This window comes from Bufo gargarizans, chromosome 1 (genome assembly GCF_014858855.1).
Source record: "Bufo gargarizans isolate SCDJY-AF-19 chromosome 1, ASM1485885v1, whole genome shotgun sequence".
Classification (NCBI taxonomy): Eukaryota; Metazoa; Chordata; class Amphibia; order Anura; family Bufonidae; genus Bufo; species Bufo gargarizans.
In genome coordinates, this window is record NC_058080.1 from 252003681 (window position 1) to 252031289 (window position 27609).

Below are 27609 nucleotides of genomic sequence, written 5' to 3' on the forward strand. Positions count from 1 at the left end.
TAATGGCTACTTGTGCTGCCTGCAACATTCAATACGTGAGATGCACATCGACTAGTAAAGGTGAGAATAAAGAAGCCTTTGTCAGACGTTTCCAATCTCAAATTGGTGAACATCCCTATGCTATCTCGACATTTTAGGGTACTTTCACACTAGCGGCAGGACGGATCCGACAGGCTGTTCCCCCTGTCGGATCAATCCAGCCGCTATTTTGCCGTGCCGTGCCGCCTCCGGCGCAGCCCGTCAGTGCACGGCGAGAGGCCGCCAGACTAAAAAGTCAGACATGCAGTACTTTTAGTCCTTTCGCCGTGCACTGCCGTGCTGCGCCGGAGCTCTGCCCCCCGTCCCCGATATAGTCAATGGGGACTGAGCGGTGGTCCGGCGAAATAGCGGCAGGACGGATCCGACAGGGTGAACAGCCTGTCGGATTCTTCCTGCCGCTAGTGTGAAAGTACCCTTAGGGATGTTTACCATGGGCATAGAAAAAGTTTTTAGACCCCTGCGTGGTGGTGATATCAATAGATTACTCCTGAATAGGGAATCATTTGGGATTTTTTTCACTGAGTACTAGGAATCCGAAAGGTATGAAAAATAGATACGATCTGATTTATGAATATGTTTTTTCTGTTGTTGTGTTTGATTGGTTAGTATTGTGTATGTAGTTTAATGAAGCCATCGGAGGCGGCACTGACCCGGAGCTGATCATTATTCGGCACCTGATTAGGAGCGTGGTTTTAGCGAGAGTGGATTTTTAAACCAAGGAATATGACAACACAACACACGTCATGATTAAGACGGTCAGTTGAAACGCGCAGACCTTTACCTGTCTGATCAGCCTATGGATTTTATGTAGCAGAAATAAGGGAATTGGATTTTATCCCCAGCCAGTTGCTGGAGTACTATTTTGATTACTTCCCGGTCCAGGGTCCGTGCACGGTAAAGGAGGACAGTGGGTGAGCTGAAATCTTTTTACATTATGTGATATTTTTATAGAGCAAGACACAAATGCCAAAAATGAGCCCTCAAACAGCTCCACTATAAAAAATAAAATGTTATCAAGATGAGAATATGGCGATGAAAAGAAAAAAATATTTTATATAATATAATCTTTTTTTCACCATTAAAACAAAATAAAAACTATATAAATGTGGTAGAGGTGCAGGGGCGGACTGGGAACTTAAAGTGGCCCTGGAAAAAACACTAATGTGGCCGTTTTGTAGTTGGGTCCAAACTGATGGAAGGCAGGGCCAGTAATACCATATGGTGGCACATTATACCACCCCAACAGAGCCAAATGCCACTGCCGGCTGCTGCCCAAAATACATCCCAAATAAATCCACTGGGCGGCTGTGAGGAGGGCTCCGGCGGCCCCCTGGGAGATTTCCCTGTAAGATCTATGGGCAATCCGCCTCTGTATAGGTGTAATCATACTGACCCAGAGAATGAAGGGCACAGGTCAGTTTTACCACGTAGTGAACACTATAGAGACAAAACACGTAAAAGTTTTTTTTTACCCATTTCACCACATTTGGATTTTTTTTTCTCCCATCTTCCCACTACATCCCATGCAATATTAAATTATGTCATCAGAAAGTACAACTCGGCCTGCAAAAAACAAGCCCTTTATATGTGAATGGAAAAAAAAAAATGTATTACTCTGAGGAAGGCATGGGAACGCCAAAACGGAAAATCACCGTGTCAGGGAGGGGTTAAACTAAAATTGCGGTGCCCAAAAACGGGCGCATTCACATCTCCTCTTAGCCATGCCCCCAGTCTCTAGAAACATTTACAAAACTTTCTAGTTTTGGAATTTTCGGCCATTTCTGTACATTCTAGGGGAGGCACTGACACTACCACTACGTACATGGCTATACGCAAAAAGTAGTGAGGATGACGGATCGTCACAGGACGCCATGTTGGCCGACACGGAATGAATAGGGAGTTCTATTCTATGCGCCATGTAACGTGTCGGCTCCAGGACGGTATTACTGCACCGAGCCCCTAGAGGGCGCCGCGTGGGGCGGGGAGAAGGAGGGACACTCTGCGGTCAGGCTCTGCTGGCAGGAAGAGGTCAGTCCTCAGCTCTCCTGCAGACGACATGGTGCTGGAGATCCTAGCCCGGGTGATCAAGGTGCAGCTTCCCGCCTATCTGAAGAAGCTGCCCGTGCCTGACAGCATCGCCGGCTTCATCCGGTTAACGGGTAATGCCCTGGGCCTGTGGCCGGCCACACATTACTATTACACAGGCATTCACTTCTCTTTCTGCTAGAGGTAGGCTAACTATACTGGGGAGTAGATGTAGTTGGGCTGAGTTTGTCATTGGGCATTCTGTTCTGTAGCCAAAACTAGTTTTATTTCGGGCATCATGTACTCCCAATGACACGTTCAGCTCTGCTACATCTCAGGTGTCAGTTTTACTACCCATCAGAACAGAGCGTGCAGAGTTTTCCCCCCAGAACTGAAGTCGTGGGCGGGTATACTGGCATAGCTAATGCCCTGGTGCTTACACTGGGTGGTGTATGGCATATGAGAAGCCATTTAGGGTATGCTCATGCTTTGTCGTGTGCTTTTGCTCACATGTTTTTTCCGCGTGGATTTTGGCATGTAATCCACACGGAGCACACTCGCAATGATCGTTCGCGTCGCTGGATATTATTCTCCCCAGTACAGATTGCTGGGTCGTGACGGTTACGTGAAATCCGGCAGGTCGCAGTCACGCCATGTTGCGGTACGACCCAGTTTACTTGCATTGCAGGCAGTGCTCACCGCAGTGTAGCCCCCAGCCTTAGGCCTGGTTCACATGGAGTCATCAATGACCTCATCAAGATACCAGGAATTTATTAGGAAACATTCTTTATTCTAATAGTCTCATGTGACATCACTAACCTGCGGGCAGGCTGTGGCGCTACTGCCTTCCCAAATAGCTGATTGATGGGGGTCCCAGATGTCCGAGGAGAGATCATCAGTAAGAAAAAGGTAAAGAGCCCCTTTAAATACTAGGCCATTGTCTCGTGACCCATTCCCTTGGAATACGTTCTCGGCATCTTAAAAGTGTTTTACAGCAGGAGTTGACGACTCCACAAAAGGGTTGTGCCCTACCCACAGGGTGGGGAATAACTAACTGAGTGGGGGTCTGAGCGCTGGGGCACCCACCCATCCTGTCTCTGTCCAGGCTAAGCATGCGCCCTGCCGCTCCATTCATTCTCTGTGGGACTGCCGGCCAAGTCCAGTGCAGTCCCATAGAGAATGAATGAGCTGTAGGGCGCATGCTCGACATGCCACTCTATCCTGATGGGGGAACGGGACCCCCGTGATTGTGGCGGTCCTAGCAGTCAAACCCCCACTGATCAGTTATTTATCCTCTGTACTGTGGATAAAGGGGATAACGGAAGTTTGGTTAGAAAAGTATGTATGGGCACAGCTGCCATTTACACTGCCCCTTAGTGGGTTTTGGGCACCGCATTTTATACCATCTTCTTGTCACCTGTTCTGATATTAAATGAGGTGCCGTCCTTTATTCCTCTTTTTCCCTTTCATCCTCCATGACGGCATACCCTGAGAGGACCCGCCTCCAACCAGGTAGTGACAGGAAGAATACATTTCCTTAGTGACTTCCTGTCCCGCCAGGTGGGAGAGGGATCATTCCTCATGGCACTTGCTCTGAGCCCGTTTCTGTTCTAAGGCAGGTAGAGGCGTTAAGGAAAAAGGGAATGCCTAAGGCTACTTTCACACTTGCGTTCGGAGCGGATCCTTCTGGTGCACAGACGGATACGCTCCTATAATGCAGACGATGGGATCTGTTCAGAACAGATCCGTCTGCATTATATTTCAGAAAAAATTCTAAGTGTGAAAGTTAGTCAGACGGATCCATCCAGACTTTACATTGAAAGTCAATGGGGGACGGATCCGTTTGAAATTGAGCCATATTGTGTCAACTTCAAACGGATCCGTCCCCATTGACTTACATTGTAAGTCTGGACGGATCTGTTTGCTTCCGCACGGCCAGGCGGACACCCGAACGCTGCAAGCAGCGGTCGGGTGTCCGCCTGCTGAGCGGAGGCCAAACGGTGCCAGACTGATGCATTCTGAGCGGATCCGCATCCTTTCAGAATGCATTGGGGCAGTACGGATGCGTTCGGGGCCGCTTGTGAGAGCTTTCAAACGGAACTCACAAGCGGAGCCCCGAACGCAAGTGTGAAAGTAGCCTTATACACGAGGGAAGCAGGTAGCACCCGTGCCCTAGTTGGGTATTGAGGTGCTGGGGAACCCTTCAAGATCCCTGCTCCTTACCTCCCGCTCAGCACGTCGGGCGTGGAGGTCCATGTGTGACCGGACACTCAGGGAGTCCCTCAGCTTCTTTGGTAAGCTTCTCATCGCGATCCGATGCCTTCAGCACTCGCGATGACGCCACTGGAAGTTATATGTGGCTCACGTGCGTTCCAGGAGGTACTTCCGGTCTGTGGAACACATGCTGAGGGGGTGGAGCTACAATTGGCGAGCAAAATCATGGCGGAAGTCGCCCGCTGATCTGAGGTCTGCAGGTAAGAGTATTTAAAGGGGATCAGAGGTGGTACTGGTCAGATGGAGTCCTCTCAGGGACCTACTATTGTAAGATGGTCTCTGTGAGGAGAATGCTGGTTATGTTACTTAAAGGGAACCTGTCACCTGGAATTTGGCAATAGAGCTGAGGACATGGGTTGCTAGATGGCCGCTAGCACATCCGCAATATCCAGTCGCCATAGCTCTGTGTGCTTTTATTGTGTATAAAAAACGATTTGATACATAGGTTAATTTGCATAAGGCTACTTTCACACTTGCGGCAGGACGGATCCGACAGGCTGTTCACCATGTCGGATCCGTCCTGCAGCTATTTCGCCGTGCCCGCGGACCGCCGCTCTGTCCCCATTGACTATAATGGGGACGGGGGCGGAGCTCCGGCGCAGCACGGCGGTGCACGGAGAAAGCCCGCCGGACTAAAATTACTGCATGTCAGGCTTTTTAGTCCGACGGCTTTCTCTGTGCACCGCCGTGCTGCGCCGGAGCTCCGCCCCCGTCCCCATTATAGTCAATGGGGACGGAGCGGTGGTCCGCGGGCATGGCGAAATAGCCGCAGGACGGATCCGACATGGTGAACAGCCTGTCGGATCCGTCCTGCCGCAAGTGTGAAAGTACCCTTAGATGAGTCCAGCGTGAAGGAGCCCAGCACCGCCCTGCATCCTCCGAATCTCCTTCTTGCTCCCCGACGTCACAAAGATAGAGCGCTGCAATCTCGCGCTGCGCAGTGCCGACATAGTGTTCCTTCCCTGTGCTGGCATCAGCCTCAGGGAAGGAACTACTCATGCGTGAGCTTGCGACGATCTGACTTCGTGAGCAAGGAGGAGATTCCTGGATACAGGCGGTGCTGGGCTCCTTCACAGGGGGGGGGGGGGGGGCGCGTAACTGGGCTCCAGAACGGTTAGTACAGCCCCTTGGGCTCCTTACCAGGCTGATATAAATATATCATTTTTTTTACACTCCATAAAACCACTCGGAGATATGGGACAGGTTTATTGCGGACATGCTAGCGGCGATTTAGCCTTGCATGTCCGCATCTCTATAGGGTAAAAAGAGGTGCCAGAATCCCTTTAAGAGTAGAAAACCAGTTACGATCTCTATCTATGCCAGGACATGGAGGAAATTTATAGGATTTAGTAAAATCAATCCTGATAATCTTCCTGATTCGGTTCCTATTTCCTATATTTTGGAATTTCTTCAAAAAGGGCTGACTTTGGGGTTAGCTAAAAATACAATAAAGGTACATGTTTCTGCCCTTTTGGTACTTTTTGAAAGTTCCCTCATGGGATCTGAATATAGTCCTAGAGAGGCTCTGACGCAGCCTCCTTTTGAGCCCCTTGAATCATCCAATATCAAACATCTTACCTATAAAATGATTTTACTAGTAGCACTTACCACGGCCAGGAGAGTAAGCGAGTTACATGCTATTTCTAAAAATCCTCCCTTCACTACTATTCTAGAGGATAGTCATAATAGAACCTGACCCTTCCTTCATACCTAAAGTTTCCTAAAAATTTCATAGATTACAGGAAATTGTGCTTCCCTCTTTTTGTGCTAATCCTAAAACACCAAAAGAAGAATTTCATACATTGGATGTGAGACTGTTTGTTACATTATCTCAGATTCACGGAGGGGTGGCGAAAGTCTTCAGCCTTGTTTGTCCTCTTCTCTGGTCCAAATAAGGTACCTTGTCTAGATGGATCAGACTTGGTATATCTTAGGCTTACTTGGAGGCTGGTCTTTCTCCTCCAATCTCAGTGAAGGCTCATTCCACTAGTTCTGTATCCACCTCTGGTCATCTCTCTGTACCTTTTTCTGACACTATCGTTTGGACCTCAACTCTTCCTCTGATCTGTCTTTTGGTAGAAAGGTCTTACAAGCGGTGATCCCTCCCTAAGGAAGGATATTCTTTTCTGTAATTCTCTGTGTGGTGCTATCCTGGGGGGAAGGGAAAAATGATGATTACACTTACCGGTAATCATATTTTCCAGACCCCACGACAGCACCCTTCCTTATTCCCTCCCTGGGTTTTCTACTTTCTTCCTCTCATAGGCACTAAAAAAAGCAAATAAAAATGATAGATTTATTTATGATTGGTGATATGATAATTTTGATTAACTAAGGTAGGAGTCCCTCTATTGCTCTGTAATGCACTGAAGGGGTAGAGAGGCTCCACCTTTTTATTCTGTAGGTTTCCTGTCCCTGGGGGCAGATCCCCTCTCTCTGTGTGGTGCTGTCGTGGGGTCTGGAAAATCCAATTTACTGTAAGTGTAATCATGATTTTTCTTCTGAAGATACACAAGAGTTAGTCGAAGCGATCAGGGCAACTATGGATCTTTCGGATGGAAGGGTCCATAAGTTCGTCCAAGATCAAATGTTTAGTGGTCTGGAACAAAATAAATAGTTTTCCCAGTCCACAAAAACATGCAGGAATTAGCAAAAAGAGAATGGAAAACTCCAAAAAGAAAATTTTATTTATCCCTAAATCTGTGATGTCGTCTTCCTTTTTAGTGAAGAGGATGAGGCCATGGTAACAATCTGCCCTAAAGTTGTCGTGGGCAAATGCGCTTCCATTGGAAGACATGGGGACCCTAAAAGACCCCGTGGACAAGAAAGCAGATCAGACTTTAAAAAAGACCTGGGAGGCTAGCGCTGCTCTATTCAAACCTAATCTGGCCGCCACATCTGTTTCTAAATCCTTGAAAAGGTGGTTGTTACAGTTAGAAGCTCTCCTAAATGAAGGAGCTCCTTATGACACCCTAAAGGACTCCTTCCCTTTTTGAAGGCAGTAGATTTCTTGTCAGAATGACAGCAAAACCACTGGACTAGCAGTAGTGGCTAGGAGAGCTCTTTGGTTGAAATCTTGGGCTGGTGATATCAGTTTCAAGATGAAATTATATAGTTTAGGCTACTTTCACACTTGCGTTCGGAGCGGATCCGTCTGGTGTCTGCACAGACGGATCCGCACCTATAATGCAAACGCTTAGATCCGTTCAGAACGGATCCGTTTGCATTACCATGAACAAAAAAAAAAAATTTTTATTTTTTTGGTTCATGATGGTGCAAACGGATCCGTTTTGACTTTACATTGAAAGTCAATGGGGGACGGATCCGTTTGAAAATTGAGCCATACTGTGTCAACTTCAAACGGATCCGTCCCCATTGACTTACATTGTGAGTCTGGACGGATGCGTTTGCCTCCGCACGGCCAGGCGGACACCCGAACGCTGCAAGCAGCGTTCAGGTGTCCGCCTGCTGAGCGGAGGACAGACGGAGCCAGACTGATGCATTCTGAGCGGATCCGCGTCCACTCAGAATGCATTAGGGCTGGGCGGATCCGTTCGGGGCCGCTTGTGAGAGCCTTCAAACGGAACTCGCAAGCGGAGCCCCGAACGCAAGTGTGAAAGTAGCCTTACCGTTTCATGGAAAACTGATGTTTGGCCAAGATTTAGAAACTATTTTAGAGAAGGCCTCAGACTCAAAAAAGTCCTTCCCTAAGGATACAAATAAAAGACAATTTCCCTTTTGAAAAGTTAAAAAAGGGGGTTCCTTTCAGTCAAAAAGATCTACTAAGGAAACACATTGGTCCAAAGGAAAAAAATAATCTGAAGACTGGAAACAGAGGCTTCCTGTTTACCCCCAAAAATACAGAATCTTCCAAACAATGATGCCAGGTGGGAGGAAGACTGAAGTTTTTCGTAAAAGAATGGGAAAACATCACAGTAAATCCTTGGGTATTAAATATTATTGCAAAAGGTTACGATATTACCTTTCGTCTTCCTCCTTCCTTAAACGTCTTCAGAGTAACCCCAATTCAGAGATCGGTCTTCTTACAAGAAAAAATGGAAGAGGGTATTCAGAATCTATTGGCTCAATCTGTATGTACAATCAGGGAGGCGATGAAGCTTACTGGGTTCTTTGACTTCGTGCATCCCAGCAGTAAAATGGGCACAGTTCCACACTCAGATTCTACAACAGTGGATATTAGGGTGTTGGGACAGAAGTCAGGAATCATTAGAGGGGAAAATTCAAATTCCCTTACTAGTAAATCAGTCCCTGCAGTGGTGGAAAAATAAAAAACATCTGATGAGAGGGGTTCCATGGAATCCTGAACATTTGATTATTGTTACGACAGATGCAAGCCTTTGGGGATGGGGAGCGCACTGCTCTCATCTCTCTTTCCAAGGAAAATGGTTCGACAGTCAGAGATCTCTCTCTTCAAATGAGAGGGAGTTGATGGCTGTCTGGGAAGTGATTAAAGGCATTGTCTCATTACATAAAAGGAAAGGACATTCAAGTAAGGACAGACAACACAACAGTAGTTTCCTACCTAAATCATCAAGGAGGAACAAGAAGCCTAGCTCTGAGCCAGTTAACAGAAAAAATATTTTCTTGGGCGGAAGTTCACTTAAGATCCCTAAACACAAAGGTGGATTTTTTTAAAAGGGTTACTGTCAACATATTTAACCCTATTAAGCTAGCTGACATTGGCGATGTGCTAATGTCAGCTAAACCTAACTAGCCTATTCCTACTTTTATCTATGCCCCCGTTACGCCAGAAATCTAACTTTTAAAATATGCTAATTAGCCTCTAGCCTCGTTGTTCCTGCTCCTAGAGGCTCCGTTCTCGCACCTTTGTTGCCTCCCTCAAGTTCTGATTGACAGGGCCAGGCATCGTTCACATCCTTCTGCCAGCCCTGTGCCCTGGGGAAATCTTGCGCCGTTCGGTATTCTGCGCAGGCGCCGCGAGGAAGCTGGCAGCCTGCGAGCGTCTTTTCCCTCACCGTGCCTGCGCCGAATGCTGAATGGCGTGAGATTTCACCAGAGCACAGGGTTAAATATGGTGACAGAAACCCTTTATGCAGAACTTCTCTAAAATCAACAGAATAGAGCATAGAAAAAGTTTTTTTTTCTCCAAATCACAGAATTATGGGGAACTCCACAAGTGGATCTATTTGCTTCAGCAGCAAACACAAAATTAAAAATGTTAGTTTTTTTCCCTGAACCCCTTCGATGGGAACATAGGTCACAAAAGTGGGATTTTCAACTGGCGTATGCCTTTCCCTCTCTTTAACTAATTCCCAGCGTTCTAAAAAAGATTTGGCTAGACAAGGTCCATGTTATTCTGATAGCTCCTCTGTGGCTGAAAAAAACATGGTTCCCCTTGCTGAAGATCCTGTCAGTTCAGAGCCCATGGATTCTTCCTTGGAAACAAAATCTATTGTCACAGGGTCCTATCTGTCATCCCAAAGTAGAAAGGTTATATCTGGCAGCATGGAACCTGAAAGGCTGATATTGAGGTCTAGGGGTTTATCAAATGCCATTATAAACACCATGACGGCCAGCAGGAAAGAAGTGAGTTCCAGAATTTACTCTAAAGTTTGGAGTTGCCTCTTGTAGCTGGTGTGTTCAAGCTAGAATCTCTTCCCAGAAGTTTTTGGTTCCAGCAATTTTAGGATTCATGCAGTCAGGACTTGAGAAGGGATTGCGTCCAAATACATTGAGGGTACACATATCGGCGTTAAGCGAAAAAATTGTTGCTCACCCATGGGTTTTCCGTTTCTTGAAAGGGGCAGACAGGTTAAGATCATTCCTAAGACCTACTGTTTCTCCCTGGGACCTCAATTTGGTGCTATCTTTGAACCCTTGTCAGAAGCCTCTCTGAGGTATTTGTCTCTAAAGACCTTATTTTTGTGCCAAAAACCTCAGCACGTAGAGTAAGCGGAATTCAAGCTCTAAAAATAGTGGAACCCTTCTGTATCATATTTTCAGACTAGATATCGGATATCATTTCTTCCCAAAGTTGTATCAAATTTCCACATACAAGAGGAAATTATTGTCCCATCGTTTTGTTCAAACCCAAAAACGGGTAGGGGAAGAGAAGTTCCACAGGTTAGATGTGTGTAGGGCTGTTCTACTCTATCTAGAAACCACAAAATACGTTCAGGAAAATGGACTACTTACTCGTCCAGTTCAGTTGAGCACATAAGGGACATAAGGCCACAAAGAACTCATTGTCTAGTTGGATAAAAATGGGCATCTCTGAATCCTACAAATCTGTAGAAATATCTCCACCAAAATCTTTTACAGCGCACTCTACAAGAGCTGTTTCAGCATCCTGGGTTGAGAAGGTGAGCGCTTCATTAGGACAAATATGCAGGCCAGCAACATGGTCAAGCCCTCACACATTTATTAAACATTATAGAGTGGATACTAGGGCTAGCCAAGGGTTTTTCCTTTGGTAGAAAGGTCCTACAGGCCATAATCCCTCCCTAAACAAGAAAAAAAACTATATCTCAGGGTATGCCGTCATAAAAACCAGTTTACTTACCGGTAATTCCCTTTTCATGAATATGTTGGTGTGAATGCAAAAAAAAATACAAAATCTTTATATACACATATGAAGGAAAGACTCTCTAGGCTGTCGGTCCAGAAAGACACTGAGGAAGAGTCATAGGAGGGTCAAATTTATTCTTCCTGTCCCTACCTGGTTGGAGTCGGGTCCTCTCTCAGGGCATGCCGTCATGGAGGACTCATGAAAAGGGAATTACCGGTAAGTAATTTGGTTTTCTCCAGCAAACAAAAGATTGTGAAATGTTAAAAAGGTTTACCTCGCCATACCAGGGGTGTAAATGAAGCTCCCTGCTCCCCTAGTCACACGTCGCCTTAGTTTCTAGCTTTAAAAGGCTTATCCAATACTATAAACTGCCCCCCCCCCCCCCCATATGCCGGGCCACCTTTTTAAAGTAGTTTTCCGGGAGTTTTATATTGATGATCTATCTTCTGTTATTTGATCAGTGGGGGTCTGACACCCTGGACACCTGCTGATTAGCTGTTTGAGAAGGCAGAGACGTACAGTAAGTACTCCTTGGCCTCTGCTGGGAAGGTAGATTTGGCACTGCGCTTAGAGAAATGCCCAGACGTACTACATCCTTGTCTAGCGTCTTCCAGGTTTAGATTAGTTTTGGAGCATCGATGATCTTAATTGACAGGATTTAGAGATTTTGATTCAGAATGACAGTGAAATAATCTTTTCAGTCATGTTTTCTATCCATATCTTGTCTTCAGTTTCAGAATGGCTGCGGCTACTGCCGTTCCTTGGGGTTCTCGCTCTGCTAGGCTACCTTGCAATTCGACCATTCCTACTGAAGAAGAAGCAGCAGAAGGACAGCTTGATCAACCTCAAAATACAAAAGGAGAACCCAAAAGTGGTGAATGAAATTAATATTGAGGACCTACATATTGCCAAAGCTGCCTACTGTCGATGCTGGCGCTCTAAAACGGTATGCGTCATGAAATTATTCCTGCCACCTGATGGCAGTATCCCATGTAGACACAGTATACATGAAGCTTTATATTTCTTCCTGCATATAGTAGGGTTGATTCATCCTTACTAGAGTAGAAGGGCTGTGCTTGGACCGACAGAAGCTTAAGTTTGTTAAGCACCTGCTCCTAGAGGGTCCGTTCTCCCACCTCTGGCCACGCCCTGCTACACTAGATTGACAGGGCCAGGCAGCCTTCACCATCAACTGCCGGCCCTGTGCACTGGGGAAATCTAGCGCTTTCTCACTGCGGCTGCGCCAAATACTGAATGGGAGGGCGCAGGCGTGAGCAGGAGAACCAACGCTGGCCTGGCCCTGTCAATCAAGACAGAAGTGCGTGGAAATTAGGTGGGCGAACTGAGCCTTTAGGAGCAGGCGCAACGCCCCCCCTGCTCCTAGAGGCTCATTTGCATATAATAAAAGTTTAAATTACAACAAAACGGAGGCATACTTAAATAAAAGAAATGCAGAGTTAAATTCAGGTGACATTTTCACATCTATAATTTCAGCCTGTTTAATAGCGAAAATTGGGGTGACAGAAACCCTTTAAGCACTCTTGGGTGTAATCCATCTGGACCCTTGTTTACATTTACCTTATTTAACTTATCTTGGACCATATCTACAGTTAGCCAATTGAGTATATTACTGGATGTACTAACAGCCCCAGCACCACAGAGATCAGCTACTTTCTCTTTTGTATCTACAGAGCTTAAAAAAACCATATGGTAACTCTGCCTTTTCCTTATTTTCAGTGATTACCCTCATTTACCATTTTTTAGGGGACCTACCTGCTCAGACCTTGGTTTTTTAGCATTTATATTCTTAAAGAATTTTTGGGATTTGTTTTGCTCTCTTCTGCCACCTGCTGTTCGTTTTGTATTTTTGCTAATTTTATCAGATTTTATTAAGCCCTTTTGTAAACTTCAAACGCTACAGCTGAACCCTCAGATTTGTATTTTTTAAGTGCCTTTTTTTGTCTTTTATTGCCCTTTTTACAGTTGCTGTAAGCCATGGGAGGTTTAATTTTAGCTGTTTATACTTGTTACCTAGAGGAATAATTTTTTTTGTGCAATTATTCAATGTGGATTTAAAGCTCTCCCATTTATCCTCAGTATTATGTGACAGTAGCTGCTCCCAGTCTATGCCCTGAAATGCTGCCCTTTTTAAAATTCTGTGTCTTTGCTCTGCCTGACAGTTTGCTTTTTATAGTTTAGGGGGAGATATATTGTGGTCACTATTACTTAGTGTTTCTCGAACAGTAACATTTCCAACAAGCTCTGCATCATTAGAAATGATCAGATCCAATAGAGCATTGCCCCTAGTGGGAGCTTCTACAAACTGGCCCATAAAGTGGTCCTGCAGCAAGTTGAGGAAATTTCTCCCCTTTGCGGTTGATGCAGAACCATGACCCCAGTCAATGTCTGGGAAGTTAAAATCTCCCATTATAACCACTGTACCAGCCTGTGCAGCCTGCTCTATTTGGTTATACAGTTAAGTTTCTATCTCCTCTGTGATGTTAGGGGGTCTATAGATTGCACCAAGTAATATTTTGTCAAATGTTTATATCCTTTTGAGCTTCCACCCATAAGGTTTCTACATCCTCACCCACAATTTCCTCTTTCACACTCGTCTTCAGATCACTCTTTACATACAGGCACACGCCACCACCTTTTCTATTGACCCGGTCTTTCCTAAATAGTGTAAAACCCTCAATATTAACAGCCCAGTCATGCGAAGAGTCCAACCATGTCTCAGCCACACCAAATACATCTGTGTTCTTCTAGTACCATAGCTTCCAGCTCCCCTATTTTGCCAGCTAGACTTCTGGCATTTGTGAAAATACATTTTAAATTGCTATTACCTGTAAAGTGAATATCAGGGATTTTTGGGTTACCTTGGTTGTTTTTTTTTGTATGTAACGGTTTCTTGTTACCAGCAGTTCTATTTTTCATAGGTGTACAGTTCTCCCCACTTTCCTTGCTAACCCCAGCCCCCACTAAATCCCCACTGTCCCCTCCTATATACGCTCTATCTAAACTATCTACCCCCTTATTAGTATGATTCCCCCACCCTCCCCCCAGATCCTAGTTTAATAGCTCCTCCAGCCATCTAACAATTTTTTTCCCACAGGGCAGTTGCACCCTCCCCATTAAGGTCCCTACTGTAGAGCCTGTAACTGACAAGAAGTCTGTACAGATGGCTGCAGAGATTTTGACGTTTCCCATCAGATACAGACTACAGAATGCTGTTTATTGCAGCCTGCATTCTGTCAGTGGAGCGCAGCCTGTTCCAAAAAGAAAGAAAATGGACACTGTCCCATTTTTGTCCTGACGTGTGTAATCAGTGACTTATTCCTGTATTTTATTTATATTTTATTTTTACGTTTTTTATGCTTGTCAAAAGATGATGCCTATTGGTGATTTGATATGATTGACGCCTAGACCAGGGTCTATTAAAGGACCCTAGCCGTGTCTTACTATATATTCCCTGTTGTAGAAGAAATCTTGGTTATGTCCTATCGTCTGCCTGTGTACTATTACTAACCAATCTAATGTACTGCCACTACATTGGAGTAAATTTTTTTTTTAAATCCCAAGTCAAATAAGTAAAGAAAAAAAAAAAAGATTATTAATACTCTGACAAAAATATCACACCTAGAATGAGTAGTTGGAATTGAATAAGAATTTGTGTGTGAATGTAATGATTACAATATTAAAGTGAAAGGACAAGTTTATTGGGGAAAACTGTAGAATTGAAAAAAAGCCTCTGGTACCCTGTTGGGCCACCAATAGCCTGGATACAAGATGAGATACGGTTGGGCATGGAGGCATAGGCAGGATCTGTATGGAATCCTCTCAACAGATGTTATAGCTGGGCTTGTAGATCCTATACACTCATAGGTTTCCTAAGCTGGTGTCCTAATGGGTCCCATAAATGGTGATAATCCTGGCAACCAGGCAAGCCAAGGAAGTGTTGCAATCTGACGGAGACTTTCCATGAAAATTCTTGTGTGTGAGCATCCTCCTGTTGAAAAATGCCATCTGGAAGCCCTACCATGAGAGGCAACACATGTGGCCACAGGATCTCTGGAAAGTATTGCTGAGTTGACTCTCATATCATGATTAGGGGTGACTTACTGTCATATGGCTCCCCAGATCATCACACCATGAGATGGGGCAGTGTGTTGTTCCACAGCAAAGGCAGTGGTGAAGCGCTCACCACAAGGCCTCCATAGTCAAACCCAACCATAATTGAATCCCAAACAGAACTTGGATTTGGCACTAAAGACGATACAGTTCCTGTCAGTAGCAGTCCAGATTTCTTTCACAACACCACAGCCTCATGACACCAAATTTCTTTTGATACTTTAAGACATCAAGCACTTTACACATATCTAGGATCCTCACAACTGCAGCAAGCTGTACAATAAATTGATAACATAAAAATTGATAAATTTGAGCAGATTATATTTTTTTCTGTGTTCACTAAAGCAAAAAAAATTAGCATAAATGAAATGCTATTGTATATTTCCAAAGAGATGACACCTACGTTAACTGGATTGTCTACGGCAGAAAATCTTTAGAGTAGTGTGTGTGTGTGTGTGTGTGTGTGTGTGTGTGTGTGTATATATCTAGATATACATACAGTACAGACCAAAAGTTTGGACACACCTTGTCATTCAAAGTTTTCTTTATTTTCATGACTATGAAAATTGTAGATTCACACTGAAGGCATCAAAACTATGAATTAACACATGTGGAATTATATACATAACAAAAAAGTGTTAAACAGAAAATTTCATGTTCTAGGTTCTTTAAAGTAGCCACCTTTTTGCTTTGATTACTGCTTTGCACACTCTTGGCATTCTCTTGATGAGCTTCAAGAGGTAGTCACCTGAAATGGTCTTGAAAGAGTTCCCAGAGATGCTTTGCACTTGTTGGCCCTTTTGCCTTCACTCTGCGGTCCAGCTCACCCCAAACCATCTCGATTGGGTTCAGGTCTGGTGACTGTGGAGGCCAGGTCATCTGGCGCAGCACCCCATCACTCTCCTTCATGGTCAAATAGCCCTTACACAGCCTGGAGGTGTGTTTAGGGTCATTGTCCTGTTGAAAAATAAATGATGGTCCAACTAAACGCAAACCTGATGGAATAGCATGCCGCTGCAAGATGCTGTGGTAGCCATGCTGGTTCAGTATGCCTTCAATTTTGAATAAATCCCCAACAGTGTCACCAGCAAAGCACCCCCACACCATCACACCTCCTCCTCCATGCTTCACGGTGGGAACCAGGCATGTAGAGTCCATCCGTTCAACTTTTCTGCGTCGCACAAAGACACGGTGGTTGGAACCAAAGATCTCAAATTTGGACTCGTCAGACCAAAGCACAGATTTCCACTGGTCTAATGTCCATTCCTTGTGTTCTTTAGCCCAAACAAGTCTCCTCTGCTTGTTGCCTGTCCTTAGCAGTGGTTTCCTAGCAGATATTCTACCATGAAGGTCTGATTCACACAGTCTCCTCTTAACAGTTGTTCTAGAGATGTGTCTGCTGCTAGAACATGTGTGGCATTGACCTGGTCTCTAATCTGAGCTGCTGTTAACCTGCGATTTCTGAGGCTGGTGACTCGGATGAACTTATCCTCCGCAGCAGAGGTGACTCTTGGTCTTCCTTTCCTGGGGCGGTCCGCATGTGAGCCAGTTTCTTTGTAGCGCTTGATGGTTTTTGTGACTGCACTTGGGGACACTTTCAAAGTTTTCCCAATTTTTCGGACTGACTGACCTTCATTTCTTAAAGTAATGATGGCCACTCGTTTTTCTTTACTTAGCTGTTTTTTTCTTGCTTTAATACAAATTCTAACAGTCTATTCAGTAGGACTATAAGCTGTGTATCCACCTGACTTCTCCACAACGCAACTGATGGTCCCAACCCCATTTATAAGGCAAGAAATCCCACTTATAAAACCTGACAGGGCACACCTGTGAAGTGAAAACCATTTCAGGTGACTACCTCTTGAAGCTCATCAAGAGAATGCCAAGAGTGTGCAAAGCAGTAATCAAAACAAAAGGTGGCTACTTTGAAGAACCTAGAATATGACATATTTTCAGTTGTTTCACACTTTTTTGTTATGTATATAATTCCACATATGTTAATTCATAGTTTTGATGCCTTCAGTGTGAATCTACAATTTTCATAGTCATGAAAATAAAGAAAACTCTTTGAATAAGAAGGTCCAAACTGGTACTTTATCGTGTTACACCTATTTCTTGTGGGGTTAAAAGCAATCAGTGTGTGGCCGGTGATACTGGAGGTCACATTCTCTCCTCTGAATTGTGCAAACAGTTTTTTTTTTTTTTGTGTGCAGAAAGTTCTAATTCAAAAATTTAAGAAGTACTCTGGTACTTTTTTAATCATTGGACACCTACAGTACCATTATATCTATTGGTCATTGTATTATCTCTCTTCCCCATCCTGGAATAAATTCCTTTTTCTCCCTATCCATTGGGTCACGCGATCAAACGGTAACAACCCCCCCCCTCCCTCTTTGTGGAATCGCTTGGGTGTATTTTTTTCTATAGTCAGAAGGGATCAACATCTCCTGGCATAGCCTAATTCTGTCTGCCTCTAAGTGTTCATTAGTTCTCTGACGCTTCTCACCCCAACGAATAGTTCTCTTTTCCGTACCTCTTCTTCTCACCAACTTCGCCAAGCAAATCGTAGCCTTTTCTTGGGGAGAAAGAGAATAGAAACTGCTCTGTGGACAGCTGATGACCCAAAAACCGAGCATGATGCTGTTCTAATAGGTGACGCCACACCATCAATAGGGAATAGATGGTGTCAGTGCTTTACACTGCTGTATTGGAAGAAGAAAAACCGGAGTACTTTAACTTCCTCAAATAACAGCAGCATACCATTGAGCCAGCATAATATTGCAGTGTCATCATGACCACAGTATCAGAATGCACTAATGCCATTAACCCCTTGACAAAATGGCATTGTCGTGTTTTTTTTTTTTTTTACATTTTTGTGTCGCTCTGTTCCAAGAGCCATAACGTTTTAATTTTTCCATCCACGTCGCAGCATGAGGGCTTGTTTTTTTGCAAGAGGTGAATTATTTTTCAATGACACCATTTTTAGATTAGATATAATGTACTGAAAAAAAATTCCTTTTTTTTTTTTTTTTTTTTTTCTTTTTTTTGTGGGGCATGGGAAAAAACAACAAACTCACCAGTATTTTTTCAGTTCTGTTTTCAGCAGGTTTTTTTTCTTTTTGCAATAGTTTGTTTCTGTGGGTCAATACAATTACGGGAACAAGAACAAAAATTTTTTAAATTGTATTTCTCACCATATTCTTAAAGCCATAACTTTATTTTTTCATAGACGGAGCTATGTAAGGGGCATTCATTAGCTTTTGAGGAAAGCCCTACCCCAAGAGGTAGAAATGGCAGCACTTGAAATGGGCTAGATGCTTGTCTAATGGAAAATTACATTGATGGTTATAATTAACCTATCAGTTAATAATTTACAACTGATCTGAGACATTGAATTTGATGGGCCGGTGTCTTCTTTTTTTGGAAAGAAATACAACTACACTGCTACATGTGTCGTGCAACATTTTTTATAAAGATAGTCTATGGTGTTGCACTGTGACATACTGCAACGCGACTGTCGCAGAAAAATCCATCTTGGATGGATTTTTTGCAACTGTCGTTTCCTAGTCGCAGTCGCAGTGCGACACCATAACCTATCATTATAAAAATTGTTGAGACAAAATGTTGTCGTGTAGCCCTAGCATTAGAGGGGCAGGGCACTGTGGAGGTCACTGTTAAGGGGGCAGGGGCCACTATTAAAGGGGCAACTGCTGTGGAGGTCACTGTTAAGGCAGCGGGGTACTGTGAGGTCACTGTTAAGGGGGCGGGCCCCTGAGGAGGTCACGGTCAAGGGAGTGGTGTGAAACTCGCTGTTAAAGGGTCGGGCTGCTGTGAACCTCAATGTTAGGGGGATAGGCTGCTGTGGAGGTCCCTTTTTAAAGTGGTGGGGGATCAGTGTTAAGGGGTGCGGGACTGAGGAGTTCACTGTTATAGTGGATACTGTAAATTTTATCTTTTAACGATACACACACAAACATTAAATGAAATAGATGAAATATACCCGTGCGAAGCCAGCTCCTTCTGCTAGTAGGGATTAAAAAAACATATTCGCTTTGTAACACGGGTGGCAGAGAAGTAATTTTTATTTGATTTTTTATTTTTTTTATTAAAAAATGTTTGACATAAATCATTTTATTAGGGTACTTTCACACTAGCGTTATTAAAATCCGGTTAAGGGTCTCAATACTGGAAAAAAACGCATCAGTTTGGTCCTAATGCATTCTGAATGGAAATCAATCCGTTCAGTATGCATTAGGATGTCTTCCGTTCCATCCCTTGTACGGTATTTGACCTGACAAAATACAGCAGCATGCTGTGGTATTTTTTTCCCGCCAAAATCCTGGAACACTACCGCACTTGTCAGATCCGGTTTTCTGGTCTGCGCATGCGCCGGGACATAGGAGGAGCTATTTTTGCTTTTGATCTTTGACAAAATGAAAATACCGGATCCGTTATTCCGGATGAGACTGATCCGGAAAAAAAGCTTTTCGTTTGTACACTGCTTGCCAAATCAAAAAAACGCTAGTGTGAAAATACCCTTATAAAGGTAAAGGTGTTTTTTTTTTTCTCTCCAATATCTGATCATTTTGTTATGACCTCCTGTTTTGATTAAAACGGGTTCCAGGGTTTAAATGATGTTCTTTTCAGGGTAAGCCATCACTAGCTGATCGATGAGGGTCCAGCACCCCTCACTCCCACCGATCAGCTGGTCTGTGTAGCTCTCTGGAATAAAGTTAACATCGGAGCTACGCAGCGCCAGCAGCATTGTAGCAGTGAGTTTCCACTGCTGCTACATTGTCGATAGTGCAGTGTAGTTCCAGCGCTGACTTCCATCAAAGGAGGTACACAGAGCAGCTGATTGGTGGGGCTACAGGATGCTGGACTCCTGCAGATCAGATAGGCCATCGTTTAAAAACCCTGGACAACCCCTTTAAGGCTTCATGCAAATAGCCTCGTCTTTATTTTGGTCCGCAAACAGATCTGCAAAATATGAATACCTTTCATGTGCATTCCACGATTTCTTACTTGTCAGTAGGAAGGGCCATTCTTGTTCGCCATACAGCTCCGCAAAAAATACGACTGTGTGCATGGCCCCTTAGAAATGAATGGGTGAGTGTGCTATCTGCATAAAAGTGTGGATAGCACATGGATGAAAAATATGGTTGTGTAATTCTGAAATACATTTTTATTTTGTGTTTGTGTCTGAAATTGTACATAATACACTATGTAACCAAAGAATTTGTCCCAAAAAAGTGCAAGTTTAATACATCTTTGTAGATTATAGAAAAGTTATATTTATTACAATGTCAAAAACAGAACACAGTGTGTTCACATGAAGGGGTTTGACCCAGAATGGACAGATCCTTAGAACCAGGTAGACAATGCATCTGGCACCTGACTGTTTGGGGTAGGACCCTCGCCGATGTAATAGTAATCCACTATCCTATGGATAGGAGATAACTTAATATAACCGGAATTGGAGGTAGCAATAACGCCTGTACAAGCATCTTTGACGCCTGTTCAAGCCATTTTGCTCCCTGGAAAAAGTTTAAGGCGTACCAATCCACCTTTAGACTTTTCCCCTACATTCAGCAGCACATGGAACGGCACAGGCAGCGCAGCGATGCCTGTGCCTGAATTGACCAATAGCAAAGCTCCATAAGGTAAGGAGCTTTACTATTGGATGGTTTGGGTGGGCACCGGAGCAATACAGCGCCCTGCAGCAGGGGAAGCCGGCGGGAGCTCAAAGGAGGAGGGTCCGGCTCCCTGGAGTTTCTACAGTGAGGAGACCGGGTGCGCTGTACAAGGACCCCGGGAAACATGGCGGTGGAGGAGCTGAAGAGGACTCCCCAGAGGTGACAAACAGCCCCGGACATCTAGGTGACCTCAGTGTGTAGTGCAGTGTGTGATGATCACTCTCATGTATACATCGCACACTGATGTATGTAGTGCACTGTGTAGTGAATGCAGGAAGGCTATTATGGCCAACTGATAAAGTACAGGGTTAATTCTGCTATATTGGACTGGACTTTATCACTTGGCTATAATTGCCTGATGGTATTTAGTAATGGTCCTCTGCATAAATACTCACCTCTTAGGCCACGTTCACACAAACAACTATTTTTCTGTTGTTCTGCTCCGTTAGATGAGCAGAGCAACAAAAATAACAAGTGCTGGATCGGGCACGTAAGGGTGGGTTTTTGTCATACTTTCAACATGCACAAAAACCGTACACGTTAACGGACGCCTCAGACAGATGCCATACTGTGGCACCCGTCACCATGAAGTTCCATTGTACATGAAGGCTAATGTATACATTTTTATATATTTTTTACAATGGAACTTTGTGGTGACGGATGCAACGGTATGGCCTCTGTCTGAGGCGTCTGATGAGATATATATATATATATATATATATATATATATATATATATATATATATATGAAAATCCAGCGGGAGCACCACCAGGAATCTGGTGCAATATCCACAGAGGCAGCGGCAATGCCCCAACAATACGGTTCAAAGTTGCCATAATTATGGGTGAATAAAGCTCCACTGATTTTTCACTTTTACTTGGAGTGCAGTCCTGCTTTCTTTGAAATATATATATATATATATATATATATATATATATATATATATTGTATATATGTTTTTTGTGTATATTAAATGTATGACAAAAATGTGATGTGAGCCCAGCCTGACAGGGCTGAACAGACTCTGCCGACTATGAAGGAGTCTGTTCAGTTTCCGTTCATGCGCCTGAGTGCAGCATGTGAGGCTTTTTTGTAGGGTCTTTTGACAGAATCTGCAACAGAGGCTCCAAACGCAGCCTCCAATGCAGATGTGAACAAGCGCAGGCCTACGTATTATCTATTCGTATTACTGCACCTTTCGTACAAATGGTCAGAGGAGTATTTTTACTCTTCTGGAAAAAACATAGTGCGACCTCTGACCGGAATACCATGACCACCCCTGTGAACAGCTCTCAGTACAAGGGGGATATGTTATCAGTGACTAACAGCAGTCTGTATACACTCTTATTGTCAGTGCTTGATAGCATTCTCTGTATAACTCCTTCATGTACTGAGAGCTGTTCACTAGGATAGTCTTCAGAGAGAAAAAGCTGAGATAAATGTCAAGTATTACGGAATCTTTTCTACAGAAATATATGCTCACCTCCTCCTGCTCTATAACATGATGCTTGCAGATTGTACCACAATACATGATGACAGGACCTCTTTAAGGCCTCATACACATGACCGCTATTTAGTTCCGCATCCGTACTGAATTTACTGTGGCTCGGATGCGGACCTATTCACTTCAATGGGGCTGTAGAAGATGCGGACATCACTCCGTTGCTCCGTTCTGTGGCCCTCAAAAAAAAATAAAAAATGTTTTATTCTTGTCTGTTTTGCGGCATTGCTATAATGGACGGTCCATTCCTTTCCGCAGATTACGGGACACTGCCAGGATCCGCAATTTGCGGATCGCAAAACACAGTGCATGTAGCCTAAGACACATCTTTTAGGCCCTTCTCAGAGGGCAGTGTAGTGAAAGGTATGCTGATTTCTCCACCGTCACTGGAAACCTTTCATAATTGAAGCTTTGCTTTCTTTCGGGCATTAAGGAGAATTATTGTCTTATTTGATCCAAATTAAACTGACATACGTGCTTTGCATTTGCAGCACATTTTTGCATTTTAGACACTTTGGGGGTTATTTATCATTTAAGTTTGTGTCAGTTTTAAGTGTGTCTGCACCAGATTTATGAATTAGTGCACCTTAATAATTTATATGGCGTGAGTGCAATGCGGTTTATACCTTTTTTAGGTGTAAAAGTACACCAGAGGTTTGCTACTTTTTTGAGACTGTACACAATACTGACACATCCGATTTATTCATAACCCCTTTCGTGCCTCGCTCGACAGGTGCCATGGCTTAGGGGTGTAGAGAATGGGGCATGGCTTAAGATATTCCAATGTGCAGAAAAATGTTATTGCAAAATGCAGCTGCAAAGTAAGCCAACCAGATGGTGGTGTAAAGATACAAAAGGGTATGCTCCCCAGCTTGAGCCAGTGTGATAAATTTGGCAAATATTTAGACTGTCTAAATGTTTCACAGGATTAGTAATCCCATTGAAGCGCAATGTACTGTGCTGGGTAAGCTTCAAGAAGGCTGTGGCACTCACAGGAGCGCTGCTGCCTTCTCAAAGCAGCTGATCAGCAGGGGTCCTGGGTGTCAGACCCCCACCGATCAGATAGGTCATCAGTATCAAAATCTCGAAAAAACCCTTTAAGCCTACTCTCAGTGAATAGGTTTTAAAGGGGTTGTTCAGGATTGACATGTTATTTGAAAACACCCCCTCCCCGCTGATACTGTGAGGGGAAGCATGCTTCCCTGCTTCCTGCCACTCGGTTCCGGCTCTGTTGGTCCCCAGCTTTCTTCACTTTGCTTCAGTCCCTGCATGTAGACCTCCTGTGTTCATGTGAGCGGCTACAGCCAATGTGGCCTGGTTGTACCTCTTCTAAGTAGGCCTCACGCACACGAATAAATGTTTTGGGTGGCACACGGACCCATTAATTTCTGTGGGTCCGCAAAAAAAACCACACGTGTTTGTTTCACAAATTATAGAACACGTCCAATTGTGGTCTGCATTGCGGACTAGAATAGCCATTTCTATTGATGGGAGAGAGAAAATTGTGGAATGCACACGGAACGCATTCGTGATTTGCAGATCTGTGGATTGTGGACCGAAATATGGATACTGTCTTGTGTATGAGGCCTTAGATTGTTATCCCTCCTAGATTGTCTACCACTGCTATTGGAGATATATATAATTATAAAAAACACACACACCGTGTACAAAATAGAGCAGCACTCCAAGATATGAGTGAAAAAGTGAGGTTGTTTTATTCACCAGTGACCAGGCTTATTCTCACAGCCTGCCTCCATCCTTCTTTTTTGAGTCTGTGCTGATATATATATTTTATATTTACACTGATTGTTTACTTGACTGATGAACAGTTTCTGAATACTTTTTTCTTCTTCTTCTACAGTTTCCGGTCTGTGATGGCTCCCATAACAAGCACAATGAGTTAACTGGTGACAACGTGGGCCCACTTATTCTCAAAAAGAAAGAAGTATAATAAATGTCAAATTCTGCCACTATTTAGGAATTATAGGAATTACTGACCTTGTCCAGTATATAGAGTCTTAATTTTAAGGCTTTTTGTGAGTTCTGTTAATGTCCTTGACGCCTTATTTGATAGACTGTACATGGAAAAGTGTTTGCCCCACTCAAAACTGACAGTGCTTTGCCTAAAAGCCATAAGTGGAAATCTCATAGAAGAATCGGGACTGTCGGTGGTGCAGGCGGTGACCAGATGATTATTATAATTTTTTATTTTTTTTTGTAAGTACTTCACAGTAAAATCTTATTCCAACAGAGAACTAAAATTCAGTCTTTGTTCCCATACAATTGTGTCTAATGTAATGTGAACAGAGGGGGTGCGGATCCCTGGCATAAACCTGATGCCACTGGTGTCCGCCTTCTGACAAGAACAAGGGAACTAGTTCTTTCATGGCTGAACACTGTAAAGGATGTGGCACATTCTGCTTTCAGTTCTGCTTGGGGCTTGTCTTACAGAAACAGAGGCTTTTTATGCGTGTAGTTTTCAGCAGCATTAATAGTGCAGGTATCAAATTTGAGCCTTTCAGGCAGGTAACATATTACTATTATAAAGTGGACCATGGTTTTAGTGATCGAGCTTCACAAAATGGCAGCCAGTTTTCTGTATCACAATCTGTGCTTCATAGCGTGCACTGTGTTGTCTAGAAACAGTGGGGGAGATTTATCAAACTGGTGTAAAGTAGAACTGGCTTAGTTGCCCATAGCAACCAGTCAGATTCCACCTTTCATTTTTTCACAGCTCCTTTGGAATATGAAAGGTGAAATCTGGTTGCTATGGGCAACTTAGCATGTTCTACTTTACACCAGTTTGATAAATCTCCCCTAGTGTGTGTAAAATAATTGGTAATTTGCTCACCTGATCAATACTGCTTATTGGAAAATCAGTTGCACCACCACTGCTCTACCCTGCCCCGAGTCGTGGGAGTCATGTCCGGATTGCAAAGAAATTAGTAAAATGTGAAATTCAGGTGCTGGTGGAGATAGTTTACAGCATGGGTGCTTGCAGCCCACATCCAACTAGACAAGAACACAGCTGATCATCTGCTGTGTTTCTGACCTGGATTAATGCTCCTGCAGTCTAGGTCGGGTCCCCAGCTGACAATAACCTAGTGGAGAAGATAGAAATGTATTGCTTCCTCTATTAGACTCGGCGACCACATGGAAAAGCAGAGCCGCTGGGTCTTAGCGGACCCTGATCAGCTTGCTAGTTTACAGTGCTCCCACAGGGGGCTGTTTTCACCTTTTGGATGCCCCAGTTACAGTAAACAAAATTGTGTGTCCCCCATAAGTTCTTGGAGGGGAATTTTGTGCGTAAAATACAACTAAAAGAAAAAAAAAAAAACACACACCAATCAAACACTGTTGTCATTATCTCCCTATTCATGCAAATTTATACATATCAAAACGACAACACAAAATAGGGAACCCTGCCAATGGCAAGCGGTGAGGTGGACGAGCCTCCCTAGCATCGCGGGTGACAATAGGGAGGCTTGTTACCGACGCGGCCTGCTATGGGCTGCCTCCCAGCGCCGGATGTTTTTAATCCGCGCAACAAGGAGATGCTGCGGCGACCGTGCAGGATTTAGAAGCAACGTGGGTGCCGGGGAACGAAGTGTGTGAGGGGCCCGGGCATATGGGGGGGGGGTTCAGGTTTCGGATAACCCCTTTAAGGTCTTTTCAGTTCTGTTCATTAAAGGGTTAACCAATGAGTGCTTTCCCTGCTAGTAATGAAATTGCTTACTGGTTATTGCAGAGCATCAGTCACACAGATGTAACCTATAACTGAGGGACAGGAGGCAGTTATAACCAGTGAGGGTCTTCCTCTGCGGTGAAGGAAAGCGCTCATTTATGAATATGGTGTAGAATGACAGCGAAGGAAATGTTTCCTCTTAAAGGGGTTGTCTGGGAATACATAATTTCTAAGCGGTGCTGTCAGCCTGCCCCCCTTAATGAAAGGATCATAGTAGGATAATCCTGCCATGCTCCCTGCAGCCCCAGTCCTTCTCGCTGGCTCCTACATCTCCATCTCCAGGGGAGGAACCTGTTAGAAATGGGGTATTCCCTTATAACCTCATTAAGGCCCCATTACACCTCACCGTATTCGTCCAATTAACAGGAACAAGCGTCCATATAAGATTGCCGCCGATCAGCCAATAAACAAGAAAATGCTCCTTTGTCAGCTGATTGATGAAAGATGCACAATTGTCTGCAGCACATCTACATCTCCATGTGTAATCAGTCATGTACTACCAACAATCAGTAAAACTTCAGTGACGATCATTCCTCCCCCATTTACCTTTCACCGGCCTGTGTAATTGGCTACATTTTTGTGGCCCCTTAAATTGAACAAAATGACTGCAGCCCCAGACCAAAAAAGTTGGGCACCCCTGGGTTACAGAGACAGAACTGCTGCAGTTAATAGATTTATTGATAATACACCCTACAGCGCCAAACTCACTCTCATCAGGTATTTCTTTACCTATGTCTACCAGCCCCTGAATTTTCAGCTATTTTACACTTTGCTTTGTCAGTTTTCTGAATCATCTTTGTGTACGTGTAATGAGAAAAATATTTGGTCATTGTGGTATAGAGGGGACATCCATTCACAATGGTCCAGTGGAGCCAACTTCTCTATTGTAGAGGTTTTCCCGGACCGGCCTTTGTGACAGTACAGCATCAGTAAATAGGGGTTAAGTTCTTCTGTTATCATACGTTAATATGTAGTTTGGTGTTTGTAATATGTAAATAGAATTGTCATCCTTTTTATATTACAGAATTGGAAGGTAAAATAAAGTTGGCACCAACACTGAAAATCTTCTGGGTTTCCTGTGTTTTCTTTAAAATGGACACTTTGACATAAATACTTATTTGTGTGTATATTTTATTTGGCAGATTTTCCTTGTGGGTTTAAGGTGGCATTTGTAGTAAACCCACAATATTTATGCTATTTCACACAAAAAAAAATCTATATCATTTGGTGCGGACTTTTCTGCTGTGAAATTCTGCCAGTTAGGCCGAATGCACGCTGCCGTTGTTCACGGCCGTGAGCGGTCCGTGGAACCGCGGCCTGGATTCCGCCTGAGAGCAGGAGCGCACGGCGTCATTGGTTGCTATGACGCCGTGCGCTCCCTGCTGCCGCCACAGTACAGTAACACACTGGTTATAGATCATGCATTCGGCCTTACCCTGCCGATTTCTCCTGAAGCGCTCAACATCCTGCCTGGATTTTGAGCGCTTTTATAATGCATTGCAATGCACAGTAATAGGTGGCACCCTGATATGCTCACATATAATGCAGCCCAGGAGACCTCACTTACATGAAACCAATCGGCACCCTGAGATCATGTTGCAGGGAACTCTCTCTGTAAAACCAGTTGGCTGCAGAGGTTGCTGTTGC

The 27609-nt window shown here is 44.0% G+C and overlaps 1 protein-coding gene across 1 annotated transcript; it reads left to right on the top strand.

Moving 5' to 3' along the window:
* The first annotated feature begins 2027 nt into the window (after window positions 1-2027).
* On the top strand, window positions 2028-27025 carry CISD2 (CDGSH iron sulfur domain 2). Its single transcript, XM_044302509.1, has 3 exons — window positions 2028-2198; window positions 11620-11834; window positions 24079-27025. The coding sequence occupies exons 1-3, from the start codon at window positions 2096-2098 to the stop codon at window positions 24166-24168; spliced, it is 408 nt and encodes a 135-aa protein (XP_044158444.1). The 5' UTR covers window positions 2028-2095; the 3' UTR covers window positions 24169-27025.
* Window positions 27026-27609: the final 584 nt, after the last annotated feature.

Bases quoted from the DNA above. Each gene is read 5' to 3' on its own strand.
- CISD2 (XM_044302509.1), top strand. From the start codon at position 2,096: ATGGTGCTGGAGATCCTAGCCCGGGTGATCAAGGTGCAGCTTCCCGCC. The intron at 2,199-11,619 runs GTAATGCCCTGG...TCTTGTCTTCAG, and splicing joins CGGCTTCATCCGGTTAACGG to TTTCAGAATGGCTGCGGCTA. The intron at 11,835-24,078 runs GTATGCGTCATG...CTTCTTCTACAG, and splicing joins GATGCTGGCGCTCTAAAACG to TTTCCGGTCTGTGATGGCTC.